The sequence below is a fragment of the Phalacrocorax aristotelis genome, chromosome 1 (genome assembly GCF_949628215.1).
Source record: "Phalacrocorax aristotelis chromosome 1, bGulAri2.1, whole genome shotgun sequence".
In the NCBI taxonomy this organism is placed as follows: Eukaryota; Metazoa; Chordata; class Aves; order Suliformes; family Phalacrocoracidae; genus Phalacrocorax; species Phalacrocorax aristotelis.
Window position 1 is genome coordinate 149,604,361 of NC_134276.1, and position 14,049 is coordinate 149,618,409.

At 39.2% G+C, this 14,049-nt stretch overlaps 1 protein-coding gene across 4 annotated transcripts in view; it reads left to right on the plus strand.

Annotated features, from left to right (window-relative positions):
• The window catches only part of MICAL3 (microtubule associated monooxygenase, calponin and LIM domain containing 3), a 168,106-nt gene that overhangs the window by 86,263 nt on the left and 67,794 nt on the right, over positions 1 to 14,049 (plus strand). For 2 of the 4 annotated variants that reach the window (XM_075115489.1, XM_075115500.1), the window contains exons 18-21: positions 4,912 to 5,019; positions 5,671 to 5,857; positions 8,811 to 8,899; positions 10,060 to 10,147. In XM_075115489.1, coding sequence (XP_074971590.1) covers positions 4,912 to 5,019; positions 5,671 to 5,857; positions 8,811 to 8,899; positions 10,060 to 10,147 — 472 coding nt within the window. Of the gene's footprint in view, positions 1 to 2,132; positions 2,241 to 4,911; positions 5,020 to 5,670; positions 5,858 to 8,810; positions 8,900 to 10,059; positions 10,148 to 14,049 lie in introns of all 4 variants that reach the window. The other 2 variants (XM_075115521.1, XM_075115510.1) reach the window with 2 other exon arrangements.

The window sequence follows — 14,049 nt, forward strand, 5'->3', positions numbered from 1 at the left end:
ATCAAATCATCGCACGGAAATCATTTACCAGCCAGTTGCTCACAAATTTTACTTGCTTCTGGAAGCAAGAGCGTTTGCCTTTTCCAAGCATAGTTCCTGGCTCTGAAGTACTACTTTTGTATCCATACTTCCTGTGTACTTATTTCCAACGGTAGAGTTGGCAGCTTGTGCAGATTTTCTTTGATTCCAGTGTACACTTTTGTTTTGGTTTGGTTTTGTGCTTAATTTTCTCTCCAGTGTGTCATCTTTGGCATATGGGAGCATGCCAGTTTGGACAGTGGCTTCTTTAGTTTCTAGTTGCTTGCCCCTATCTTCAACAGCATTTGGCAAACTGGAGAGTGCTTTTGGAAAACACCATCTACATAAGTGATTTTTTTTTCATAACTTATTGTTTTGAGTTAACCATCCAAAATCAAGCTCTCTTCTTGATCTGGAGCATAAACAGTCCCAGAACTTTTGCTGGTGGGCATAACTTTTCCAAGCCATGTCAAGAGGAAATTAATAACATTTAGGTCACTTTCCATTGCTGTTCTTTTGGGGATGCTGTCTTTGCTGATAATTAAAGTCAGTAAAGCTCTTCTTGAGGGAAAAAAGGTGAACCTGTGGCTGGATTTGAGATAGAATTTGGGGGTATAGAAGAAACCATGGAAGACTGGGTAAGATGACTAGTTTAAGCATATTAACATCCATTTGTTAATGGGTGACACAGCTGAAGATCTCGGGCATGATCCACAACAGCATACTCATGTGCATTTCCTTGCTCAGTTGCTCTCTAGCACTTGTAAGCTCCTTTTGAGGGTGAAAAAGATTAACAGCATTACAATGCAAAGATTGAAATTATTTTTGAAACTATCCAATTTCTGTATAGTGCAGAACTGAGGAGAGAAAATATAGGGGAGATGGAGAACATGGGAGGAAAGGATAAAGTGGGTAGGGCAGAGAGGAAAAAGAGGAAACAGATGTTGGAACACTGCAGGCAATGATAGATTGCGATGTGGAATTTAAGGGAAAAAAAGAAATATAGAGTAGTAAGAGAAAGAAAGCTTAGCAAAGAAAGACATTTTCAGAAAAGAAATTTGATTAAATGTTCATCTTAAGAACAGAAAATCTGTGTATAAAGTAAACAACTATATTTCTTTAAATTGGGGAAATCGTGAGAGCATTTTGTCCAGTAGATTTAATCTTGAGGCTAGGCTATTCTAAGTGGGTAGAAATTGCTATTTTTGTGAGTCATATACCTACATGACATTTATTTTTCCTTTTTTTTTAGTGGAAAATAATTTTTTTGTAAAAAAGGGACAAGTATTTGAAGTTTGTGTGATTTTTATTTCCAGATTATAATTTCTAGAAATGCAGAGTTTCTACAGTTTGTTTGATACTTCCAGCTACTGGTTTTTTTTCCTATTTATGTGAAGTATTTCTTGGGAGATAGGCATAATGAGCCACAGAGATAATGAGAGGGGTATGTTGGCAGACCAAATTTTGGGCTCTCATGTGAGGACTCAGTTTCAGAAGGATACAAATTCTCAGTTTGGGATTAGTTGTCTGCTATTTAGGAAGCAAGAACAACAGATTGTTTTATATTATTTCATTCTTTTTAGTGTGATGTTTCCAATCTGCTTACAGTAAATGTTAGGTAGGAATTTTGCTCCTAATTATTGGCAATGCATACAGGTTAATTTCTTTATCTTCCATCCCCAAGGAGAACACGCTTTTGGTTTATACCATTAAAACATAGAAGAGGTCTCACATGCCCTGAAATTCAATCTTAGTTGGGCCAGTGCGACAGAACAATGGGAGATACAGGAGGAGCAGAGGAAATTGACTTGGGATCTTTGCCAATGTCTTAGCTGGTTGGGTTACAGGAGGTTGGACATCTGTGGAAGTAGGTAACTGCTTCCAAATGGTCCTAATAACTTAAAACCTGATAAAGAGCAAGGTAAGAATAACTTACTCTGCCTCACTTGGGAGAAAGTGAAGATATACTGGACATTTTTCTCCAAGTTTTCCTACAAGAGTCTTTAAGAAATTTTTTTTTGATGGTGGTCAGAAGGGCCTGAGTTTTTTTTATTTTCTCCAATCTTCCCTTTGTAGCCATGTATGATTGTTTTGATTTTTATTTTATTTTTTAGCCCGAGACTGAACCGTCTCGCCGATTCTTTGTTGACCAGTGGGAGCTCTCCCTTAGCCTCCGTTCTTCTAATCGCCCTTCTTCACCTTCATCTGACTCTCTTCGACAGGTAGCATTAGCCTGAGCATTGCAAGGTGCACTCAGCTGTGTTCGCTTGCTGCATCCCGGTCCCACCAGCCAAGGACACACCACAAGAGATGGCTAGGCTTGCAATGCTTCACCTGCAGAATGCAATGTCTGTGCATATTCATGCACAAATGAGAAGCCAAAGGCAACCTGTGGCATAGTTTGGTTACTGTCAGTGATAAAGCAGTTTGAAACTAAATATAGTTAACATTTGATGTACATGAAAGGCTCGTGGTACATCTCACTCTCAACTCAGGTGTTTTGAGCACTGGTAGTCCTTCTGGCTTTGCAGTAAAGCTTTCTTGTTTTGCTTGCTGCTTTTGTTGAGATCTTGGGCCAAACTACAGAATGTGTTTGTGTGTATATGCTTAATGGACAGCATGAAATTAAAAAATACTTTGGCTTTCTGAAAAATCACTGAGAATTTGAACTAGTTGCAATTGTCATACATAAACACCAGGAACTTGATTTGACCTAGGCTGGAGTGGGTTCTTTGCCTGCTCTTGAAAACGTCGCAGAACATTTTATATCTTTGCTTTTGCCCACAGGTGGAAAGATAAAATGCTTCATTTAAGACCCAGTATTAGGCCAGATTTGATGTATAAGAAAAAAGCAAAACAAATCAGAAACACAGAACCCCAAATCAAAAATTCAGCAACTAAATTTCCCACACCAAATAGTCCATGGTATCATGAGTTAAGATTAGCATACTCACTTTTTAAGCATGGAACTTAGTATATGCTGGTAGAAATGTCAATATCCTGAAGCATCTGCAATTAAGGTTGGATGAAGGTTTCAAATCAACACTTGTTCAGTGGAAACCTGGTTCAGCTAAAAGAAAATTATTCCCATGGAAAAGCCTGAACTATCTTTCAAGAAAACTTAAAAAGCCTCAAAGGTTGCTGGTATTTTAGAGGAAAGTGGAAAACTCTTGCCCAAATGATAATGGTTGCCAGTTAAAGATCAGTGTTCAATGAAAGGAAGAAAATTTTTCCAGTGGGCACCATTTTAAATGTAATATTTGACAAGATATGATGTATGATATTGAAAGGCAACTCCGCACATATGTGTGTGCACGCGTTAGCTGAGGAAGAATGTCGAACCTGGAAAATGTTGAAAGACAAATCATGTTATTTCTTGCATATATAAATACTGTGAGCGCTGTGCTTTTTGGGGTAGAATCAGAAGAGAGGTAGAAGTTCTTTCTGAGTAGAAATAAACCCTCATTACTGCAGTGGCACAGGGCTTAAGTAACTAGGACTTCAGTGATAAGCAGCGGTAATCTCTGATGGCTGAGCAGTCCATTTTCAAAATTTTTTTTCCTCAAAATACCAACCATTCTTGGTGAATTTCAGGTTTTGTGATGCTTCCTGCTGTTCTCATGTTTGAACACGTGAAGGTCTTAAACATTCCTAAAAGGCTAATAACCACACGTATTAAATTTATGCTGTTTTATTAGTTGTGGGAAATAACTAGTATGCTTCAAACAAGTTATGCTATATGAGTAAAGGGGGGTTTGAGATACAATTTTAGTCCTTTCCTTCAGAATACTTCTATCCTTGGCATTTTACACTTGCTAGAAGCTGGAGTTCCCTCTGATGATCCTTCATTTGCTGAGGAGACCCCAGCTAGAAACATTCATAATGCTTCTTAGTCTGGAAAAGGAAAATTGCTTGGTGTGCTCCTTGCTGCTCTGAGTCAAATACATGGCATTTGCAGTGTGATTGAGCTAACAGGGATGTAACCGCATAATTTTCTTAACTATGTAATTATTGCCAACAGTTTTAAGTATTTCCTGTGAAAAGCACTTCCTCCGTTCGTGCAGTGACTGAACTTGGCTTGCAAACACTTTACTTAGTACCATCTAAGGTAACAGCCAACCTGCCTAGGTTTCTCGGAATACTGGAGGGTTTTTAGATATCCGAAGTTGTGGAGTTGGTCAACACCCATGATGGAGAAAAGCCTAGTCATAAAGCTGTGTTCACAGTTGAGCAAGTGTATGTTCCAGATGTATGTAGGTATGGCTTTAACACATTGGATGAGATTCTTGCATCTTTTTTCACATAAACCTCTATGTATTTTTAGCATTGGAAGAATTAATATTTTTCAATCACTGTGAGTTCCTTAGTTAAGGATTTCTCCCTGCTCTATGAATGCTCTGTCAATGAATCCTTTCCAGTTGCTAAGTGTGTAAATATGCTGTTGTGATCAGCCTGTTGCATTAGATTATGTAACATGTCTTCTAGAAGATCTTTGTTTCTGGTGCCAATTTTACCTAGAACCTAAAATCTTAACCTGTCTTTGGCCTCATCTTTGTGAAGTGCCTATGGTCAGGTTTCCAGGGGCAAAATACCCCACAAGCAAAAATAACGTCTATTTTCTTCATCATTATCATAGTATTTTCAGAGCACTTAGAGAATGCAAAATGCAAGCCTTCTTTTATGTTGTTGCAGTTGATCCTGGACTCTACTGGTGCTTTCTGATGACACTAGCTTTGCTATTACCACTTGTCACTTCATATTGTCCACTGTCTTGGCATGATTTGACCTCTTTGCACCTTTTCACCACCTAACCTATTATCATTTTAGTCATTTTTTTAATTTGATTTTTTCCTTTTCTCACTGCCCTGTTGTTTTATTCCGTCCATCTGATAGAAGTATATAAAGATGTACACAGGCGGAGTGAGCTCATTGGCTGAGCAGATAGCCAATCAGCTTCAAAGGAAAGAGCAACCCAAAACCCTTCTAGACAAGAAGGAACTGGTAAGACGATGTACAGAAGATGATGCGTGTTTGTGATTAGATGTTATGTAGATCTGAAGTATTGTGAGTGTCCAGTTGTTACTACCACTGATGGAATCTGTAATAACTTTGCGAAAGACTTCATTTCCCTTTCTCCATCTGCCCTCACTCTTGTCCTCATTTTCCTTGCAAAATATTTTAATTTAATCTCAGTGTCCAAGAGCTGTGCATAAGCATTAGAGAAACTGCTTGTCACATTTATGAAGATGTGTTTGATCCACTGGGGCTACTTCGCATTATTGTTTTCTGGAGGAGATACTGGTTTTGATAACGTAGGTCTAAGAGTTGCTGTTTGAGGGATTTCTAATGGTTTTGGCTTTTTGTCATATGCCTCCTTCAGTCATTTAGTTCAAGGTCATAACTAACAGTACTGATGTCTGCTCTTCCAATTAGAGCTTATTTTATTCCTGACCTATGTAGGCATGGCATCCTAGGACCTTCTTCCCTGGACAGTAAGGTTAGTTTTTGGTGTCCTGGTTAAACCTGTGAATAGTGTCCAAGAACTGCAGAATCCAGATGCTCCTGTATCTGCATCAATGAAGTGAAAATTTGACCGTGCAGTCTTGGTGAGGCTGGGCACACGCAAATTTAGCCATGCCTATTTCTGTCTAGGGCTCACTCAAAAAGGAGTTCCCCCAAAACCTGGGAGGCAGTGATGTCTGTTACTTCTGCCGCAAGCGAGTCTATGTGATGGAAAGGCTGAGTGCTGAAGGCAAGTTCTTCCACCGCAGTTGCTTCAAGTGTGAATACTGTGCGACGACTCTGCGCTTGTCATCTTACGCCTATGATATTGACGGTGGTAAGAGAAATTGCCTTTTTGTCAGAATTCTCTTAACTGTCCTGGAAGTCTGTCTAGTGATTTTGGCTCTTTCTTTGCTTAAAAATTATTTGGTGAGTTAGGGAAGAGAGTAACTTCCGTTGCAAAGATACCATCTCTCAAACTGTTGAAACTATATGGATCTCCTGCGGTCAGGTCATGCTGACGGCAAAATAACTGAGCTGTTAGGACTTAATTTAACATAATAACAGCTGCTAGAATGCAAAGAAACAAATAGTAGTTAGGGGCTTTAAAAGGGTTTGGAGGCCAAGTTTGAAGGCTAGACCCTTTACTCTTATTTCAGTACCGTCAAATGAGGAAACTCCTTAGTGTTTAATACCACTTAAGAGAAAATAACATGTTGGAGACAAATGCAGTCAGCTTTTTTTCTTGAAGACATAACTGTCCAACTCTCTATGTTTATTTTAAATGTACTAAAATAGGAACTTTATAATCAGGGGCTGTGATAATAGCTCATTACAGACTAAGTTCTGTTTATATAGTGAAAAATAGAGCATCAAAGTTGAGAAGAGGTAAGTCAATGTTATGTATATAGAAGAAGTGTTGTTGAAATAGTTACTGAAGATTCAGTAATGACTCTTGTTTTCTGTATCTGATAGACTGAGAAGGAAGGAATATGATTACAAAACCTGATGATGAATCAGTTAACAGAATTTAATGTGCTAAGAGTTAAGGGAAGCTTCAGATATAACTAACAAATCTGAGAAACCAGACAATATGGCAGCAGATTAAACTCAATTTATCAACAAAGTGTGCACATTGAAAGTAATAAATTGAATTCACATATCACCTGTGGAAAGTCATCTCCTCCTAAGAGTAGCAATGTGTTGCATTCTTTGCTTGAGCAGTGATTGACAGAAATGCCACATTTGCTGAAGAAAAATACAAGAAAGTATCTTAGATAAACCTTTATGTATATCAGCATGTGTGCTTTTATTTTCTTCCATAGCTGCCATTTATCTTTACTGCTGTCTTAGTAGGAAAATATGTGCACAATGATGTAAAACTAGTGAGCAGTTAGGTGGAAAGGATTCTATTCTGGATACGGTGGAGTAGAAGCCAAAATTACAGGAGAAAAGTGTTAGTACCAATAGTTTTCCCCACTCATTGAGACAAAGATGAAGTAAAAATTATAAACTGATATGCCACAGGATGACACTCCAGAATATGCTACTGCAGACTGAAATGTTGTAAAATTGATAGGTATCTGCTGCATGTAGCTAGGAAGAATCTTTTTGCGTATACTGGGTAGAATAGTGGCCGTGGAAACAGCATCTAGGCTTAAGGGACAAAAAGAACCAAAATCATGTATTGATGATGCATTATATAATGACTTTAAGTAATGGACTTGCTTGGTCATGAAGAGTTGAGGAAACTTAGAATCATCAAACCCGTCTCCCAGTAAGGAATAGAAAACCCATTATTGCTTGGCCGGAAGGTCAGCAGACTTGGCATGCGAGCTTAAAGGGGCCGATGATAGTTTTGAAATCAACGTCTAGAAGTAAAAGCTTCATCAGTAATCAAAGTTAGGAAAAAAGCATTTTTTGAGCACTGCTGGGCATTCATGAGTAACTGAATATCTGATTATATGATTAGCAATAACAGACCAAGCTACTCTGTCAGCTGTATGGGCTGAAACAATTTTTGCCACCGGATTAGTGATTCCCTCTGCCAGCAAGTTTATGTATGCATTTATGGCCAGAGAGTTGTCAGTGAAGCGAGCACAAAGCTTGGAGTTTCAGCACGCTTACAGCATTGATTCTGAAATGATATTGCATGCCTAACAGTTGGGTATGTATATGAAGCAGATATGGCCAAACAGAAATATGGGATATCCCATCTAATCTAATAATTGAAAATGTAGCTTATATTTCATTCTTGGTTTTCTTTGAGAGAAAAAATAACAAAGCTATACACACATTGTTGCTACTTGCCTAGCTGTTTGGACTGATGAACATTCTGCAGCCTTTTGCAATCAGTGTCCTGTTTTAGGCTTCACAGTCTGAGAATTTTTATGTAAGAGCTTTTCTGTTGTTGCTCTCTGGAGACAATTTGAAAGAGCAGGTTTTGGAAAGAGTAAATATTAAGAAATGGTTATTTAAGCAGAGACTTCTCGAAAGGTAGGGTTTGTCGCTTTTCCAGCATAAAACAAAGCATTATGCAAATACCAGCCCAGAGAAACAAGAGGAAGGGGCAAAGGTCAGAATATAGGTTTGAAACACATTAGCAAAGTTCTAGGAATAGGGTAGCAGTAGGGGATGCTATGGGTTGCATATACCAAGCAGGATGCACTGGGTAGATAATTACGTGCCATTACTATTTGTATTATGGTATTACTAGTGCTGCTTTGGCTTCCTGTCAGTGTTCAGATATGGGTGAAAACCCATGTAGACTTCTGGGGTGTTACTAAACCAGTAGTAACACAAAAAAGGTCTTAATTGTGAAAATGAATCATTGGTTGATTGTCCTTTCCACAAGTAGCCACTGCACATTTTTAGAGATGGTTCTTTGGGAGTTAACACTCCTCTCCCACTTTCCTCTGCTGGTTGTATTCATTCTTGCTTTTTCCAAAAGTGCTTCTGCCAGCTTTTCATGTGATGATTTCTTTGTTCCTCACACACTGCCGCATTGTTAGCATGTGATACCACACAAGCCTCACAGCTTTGCTTTGGTGTTTGATAGGATTTTAAGCTAAATGGCTGTCAGGCACCCAATGGAAAGGAGGCTAGCTAGGAGGGGGAGAGAGGAGGGCTGGAGTTAAAACTTCAGTTAGTGTTTGCCTCCATGTGTAGTGAATAAACTAGATGGAGCAACGGGAATGGCAGCAGAAAAGAAGTTGCAATGAGGTGGACATTTATATTGTGCTAAACTGCTGTGTTGTCATTGCTGACCATCATTTGTGTTTTATCTGCAGGTAAATTCTACTGTAAGCCTCACTACTGTTACCGACTTTCTGGTTATGCTCAAAGAAAGAGGCCAGCAGTGGGTCCTCTGTCAGGAAAGGTAACTCGTTATTTTCATCTAACAAGTCATGTTAATAGGTTTTGATTCTTAACATTGAAAAGTAAATATGCTGAGTTTTCTTCAGAAAGTAGAAAAATTCAGAGTACGTCGAGCTGCTTTTTTATGTCATGAGATCTTGCAGTTCTTGCAGTTAAATTTTATTTAAAAGCAGATCCTTTAATTACCGCTTCTCTTTTCATGGTTCTTATTTTAAAATAACGTACTGTCCCATTCAGAACAAGATTTTGATTTGTTTTCTCCTCAGCTGAAATACTTATTATTCAGTCAATGCAGAAACTAAATGAATTATGTTACCAGTTTCGGTTTTGCTTTGTTTCTCTGTGGTTTTTCTTAAGATGAAACAAATTATTTACACTTCCTTTGAAATGTGAAGTTCTACCCCACTTGCATAGGATATGAAAAAGACCTGCCTTCCTTGCTGAAGTTTTTCTGTGTGATAATGGGAACCTGCGTGGAAAGAAAGGATATCCCTTTTCCTATACTATCATAATGGAAGCATTTGTGCTTTAAATTTAGGATCAAGACCCACTGTATAATACAGAAAAGTCTCCCAGCTTTTTTCATTGCAATCCAAGGCACTTAATCTGGTTCCTCAACCCCCTTTTCAGTATTTTAGGGTACTCTGCCTGAGCAAATGATGTGGTAGTCTCTTAAGTTTCATTAAGCTTGCGTGCTACAAACTGTCCTTCCCCTTAAATTATATTTTCCTTTGTGGTAGTGGTGGGGCTTGTCTTTCTGCCTGTTTCTCAGGTTTAATTAGTACAAGCTGAAGCTGTACTCCTCCTTTTTGGAAGGGTAGGGATCCATCCCAATATTTGTACTGTACTTCCTGCCAAAAATGAAGACTGAAAATGGTACTTCCTTGATTTCCCAAATGAGCAGGCTTCAGGGATCTTACTGCTTTGACTTTCTTGGATATCCAGCTTGTTTTCCAGAGCTTTAATAAAGCCATAAACTGAGAAGGAACATACTTAGTTCAGACCTTGCCTTATGTGATGATTATGGGGTGTCTTAATTGCGAGACGGATGTCTTCCTAGTTCCACGTGTTGAGAACATATAGTCTCACATGAAAAAAAAAGAGTGTTGCTGGTACATTTTCAATTTTAATATGAATTTAATTTCCCCCACATTCTTACAGGACACCAAAGGACCTCTTCAGGACGCCATGGCAAGTGATGGAAGCGGACGGGCAAATACCATCTCCGCCTCAGCAGAGAGGGCCCCAGGTAGCTCCACTTCCTTCTTTAGCAGGGTGGTGCAGTACTCTCTCGGCCTCTTTGACAGAGTTAGGGTGGCAAGCCAGCGCCTGCAAAGCACAGTTTCCTCGATTGGGCACCAGGTAGCCCAGAACCCTTTGGACTCCTTTTTCATGTGTCAGCTGATGGCTTTTGGGGTTCCCTTTCTCTATGTCCAGTCAGAAGTTCTTGTGCAGATCCTAGGGGAATTCTGTGGGCAGCCTGCTGACCAGTAAGAATTAATGTGACCCAACTTTATAAGCTGTATCATTTGTGTGATTTTGGGGTGCCGTGTGAATTTCATGCATTACATGAAAATCTGAATACATTATTTTGCACTGTGGCTTTGGGGCCTAGATGTTCTCGGTCCTTTCAATGGCATTATCTCAAAGAATTCCAGGAAAACACAGATGCTCAGTTGAGGGTCTTCTCTGAATGTGCCCAGATAAAGAGCCCTGGTCTGTAATGTATGCAGGTCAGTGTTAGTTAAAAGTTCTTCTGATGCACTGGAGTTACTCTCAAACTAGATTTCTGTGTTTGCCTGAATTCTGGGTGTGGTTTCTTGTTCTCCCAAGCTTCTCTTTATTAATCTGGTACTTGAACGGGAAGGATCTCATTATCTCTGGATTGTGTCTCCTTTGGAATTCTGGGTGTCTCTGACAGTTAATGGGATCGGATTCCTTAAACCTCTTCAATTTCATGGTGCTGGCAGGTCATGGTGCTCTTCCCTCACTGCCAGAATCTGTGCTGCTCATAGCCATGGCTTTGGGAATGGGGCGGTGAATGTGTGTGTCTTACTGTAAAGTAGTTTTACCTTTTAACTTGAAATTCTAATTCATTCTAACATGGGAGAAGTGTCTGTGCTACAAATGCTCGTTTGCCCACCCCCTAAGTGCTCGTTTAGTGATGTCAGAAAAAGGAAGAGATCTGATTCCTCGTATCTGTTCTAGAACACTATGGATAAACTAAATCAGCTGCTTTTAGAGAGAGAAGATACTTAAAGCAACACTGTGAGAAAAGAATGTTTCACAGTGCAAGTTGAGAAAAGACCTTAACAACATGAGGCAAATAAAAATCATGCTTTTGTTAGACTTCATGTGTTATCCTTATAAGTGTTTCTAAGATTGTAACCAAGTGCAGTCCAACGGAAGTTTATTCTTAGTGTGTGTGGTTGATTCTCGAAGTGTAGTTACTTTCATCGTTTCCTCTTTTTTTTTGTATGGAATTTCCATATGGCAAAATAGAGGAAAGGGAAAAAGTATGGAAGAATGACATTTGAAAAATGCTGTGGACAGATGGGATAACTACAGCATTTTTCTGTGCAACTTGGGAGACCTAAAATTGCTTTCTCTAAAACTGAAGCGAGAGGGTTTTTTTTTTAGTTGGAGCATATTCTTTCAGATGAATGGAAAAAATATTTATTGGAGCATAGGGCATCTGATGAGAGAATAAGGTGGTTTGTGGAGTGAAGCCATTGCTGATGAGAAGTGGAAGAAGGAGAGTTTAGCTTTATATATCAATTGGTTTAACAAAGCAATTGCTGGCAGAAAGACTCCTTCCTCTGATTTAGTCCTTCCAACTGGTCAAATTTAATTACTCACTTTTATAAATGAGCATTCAGTAAATAGCATCTAAGTGACTACTAAGTAGAGGAAGCAATAAGCCATGGTTTGCTATAAACTTCTGTAAAGATGTTTCCATCTCTCCTTACGTAGTGGTGGCACAATCCTGTGGCAGAACTATAGTATTTCCAGAGGAGTAACACAGAACAGACACCATTTTATCAAATGGCAAAACTTGAAATCTAGGGCTCCTTCTGTTTGCTTTCTGATTCTCTAAAGCAACGTATAACTGTAGCATCATTTTTAAAGCTTTTGGATCTTTTAAAGCTTTGCCTTTTGCAGTGCCCAAAGTACATTAGAATATACTCAGCTTAGCTGGGTCAAGCTAGGTCATCTTTAAGGCAGCGTATTGTGGTGCATTCTTGTGTGTGCATGACAGAAGTACATTTAAGGGGAGAAGATTGGGCAGTGCCTCTGCTGTTCTCCCCCTTTCTGCTAGAAAAATGCTGTAAAATGCCATTAGTGGATGAGATTCCATTTTCTTTGTGAAGTAGATTCTAAGTACTAAGCGGGAAGAGGATAAATGCAATGCACTTTAAATACAAGCCACAGTGTCATTAAAGGCAGGTCACTTCTCTGTTAGTGTAACAGTCCTGTCCTGTAGGTACCTACCAGTAGGTCCTGTTCTTGTGGGGTAGGTAGGTCAGGAAACATGTGATGTGTTTACAGTTACATATGGTTTGAAAAAAACAAACCAAAACAAACCCTTTTGCATTACCAAGCTTGATAATAGAGTGGAAGAATAGGATATTATTCCTGAATAATCAAAAGGAGTCTACAAGATTACATCTCAGTATAACTCCTGACTTTGAACTATCTGTGTATATGCTTTCTTGCAATTTATTATAATGCCTGTTTAAGGGACTATAGACTTTCTGCTTTCACTGTAGAGTAGATAAATACCTCAAGGAAAAACCTGTCTGAAATGGAGATAGAGGCAGTGCTCTGTTTCCATGGCTCTACTTCACCCATCTGGTAGACTCATCTAATACAGGTCGTACATCTGAAAATGTTTGACCTCCTTCAAGGCAAGTGCCACCAAATGAAATCTGGCAATAACGATTTCAGACCCTGAGGTCTGAGACAATCCTCAGTAGTGAGGTAGATCTTGATGTGGAGTATAAGAAGTGTGAAATGCGCAGGCTTAATGTTTGATGGAGATGTAAAGATAGCTTAGAAAGCAAAAGGAAGGTATACAGCAGAGCCATTGATTAGAGAATATATAAGACAAAAATCCCCTACTGTTCTTAAATTTTGTACCTCTGAGTTAAGTTCAGCCCCAAGTTAGCAAAGTGCTGGTTCAGTGAGCTTTATGGTGACTTGTGCAAGGCCTGCTTTTTAGTTGCCATGGAATCCCAAATGGATGTAAATTGCATGAGTTCTCCCCCTACAATCACTGCCTCTTTTGCTATGCCACCAAATCTGGCGTCTTCTTTTTTAGCCAGCATAATGCTTAAAATATATTCAACCACAAAATAACATTCAGAAGGCTGGGTCAGCTGAGGTAAGATTAGCCACAACAAGCACTTGTGTTGTGTTACTAACCTGATTGGCATGTATTAACTTTGCTAAAGATGTCAGTCCCTCACTGGGTGGCTGCAGTCTTAGCTGGCATTTAATGTATTTTATCTGTCCCTTGTATTGTAGTGACGTTAGTTGCAGGACACAATCTGTGATAAGCAAGCTGAGGTTTTTTTAACAGTCAGCTAGAATCACCCTTCTTGTGAAGGTTTTGCCTGGTTTGCCAGAGAGCCTGCGTGCCATCTTATGTGGTGGTTACAGGGGATGTTCCCAGGGAGGTTATGGTCAAAGTGGCTCTTGCAATATAGATCAACCCATCAGTCTGGGAAGCGGCAACAAGCTTTTGAGTGATGGATGGCATTCTCTCGGGGGAAGGGAAGTTGGGGAAAGCTGTTACTGTGCTTTTGGTCCTGCTGAACTGTGGCATGCTTGTTGTAGATTCTGTAACCTTTCTCTGTACCTTGTCTGCCTGTTTTTCTCAATCTTCTGCATTTGCCTTTGTGCCCAAATTGCTGCTATTGGCAAGAGGAAAAAAAACAAACTTTGCTTTTCAACTGTCTCTCCATTTGATAATCTGTAACTGCTGTCTTGATTTTTTTAATATTATTTACAGTACTTTATATGGTTTTGATGTGCTTTTAATGCAAATGCTGTTTTTCTGTTTGTTCTAAAGGTCTGTAAGAACATATTTCTGAACTTTCAGCTCTTTCTTGACAGATGGACTTGGAACAGTCTTTACCCCTATATTTA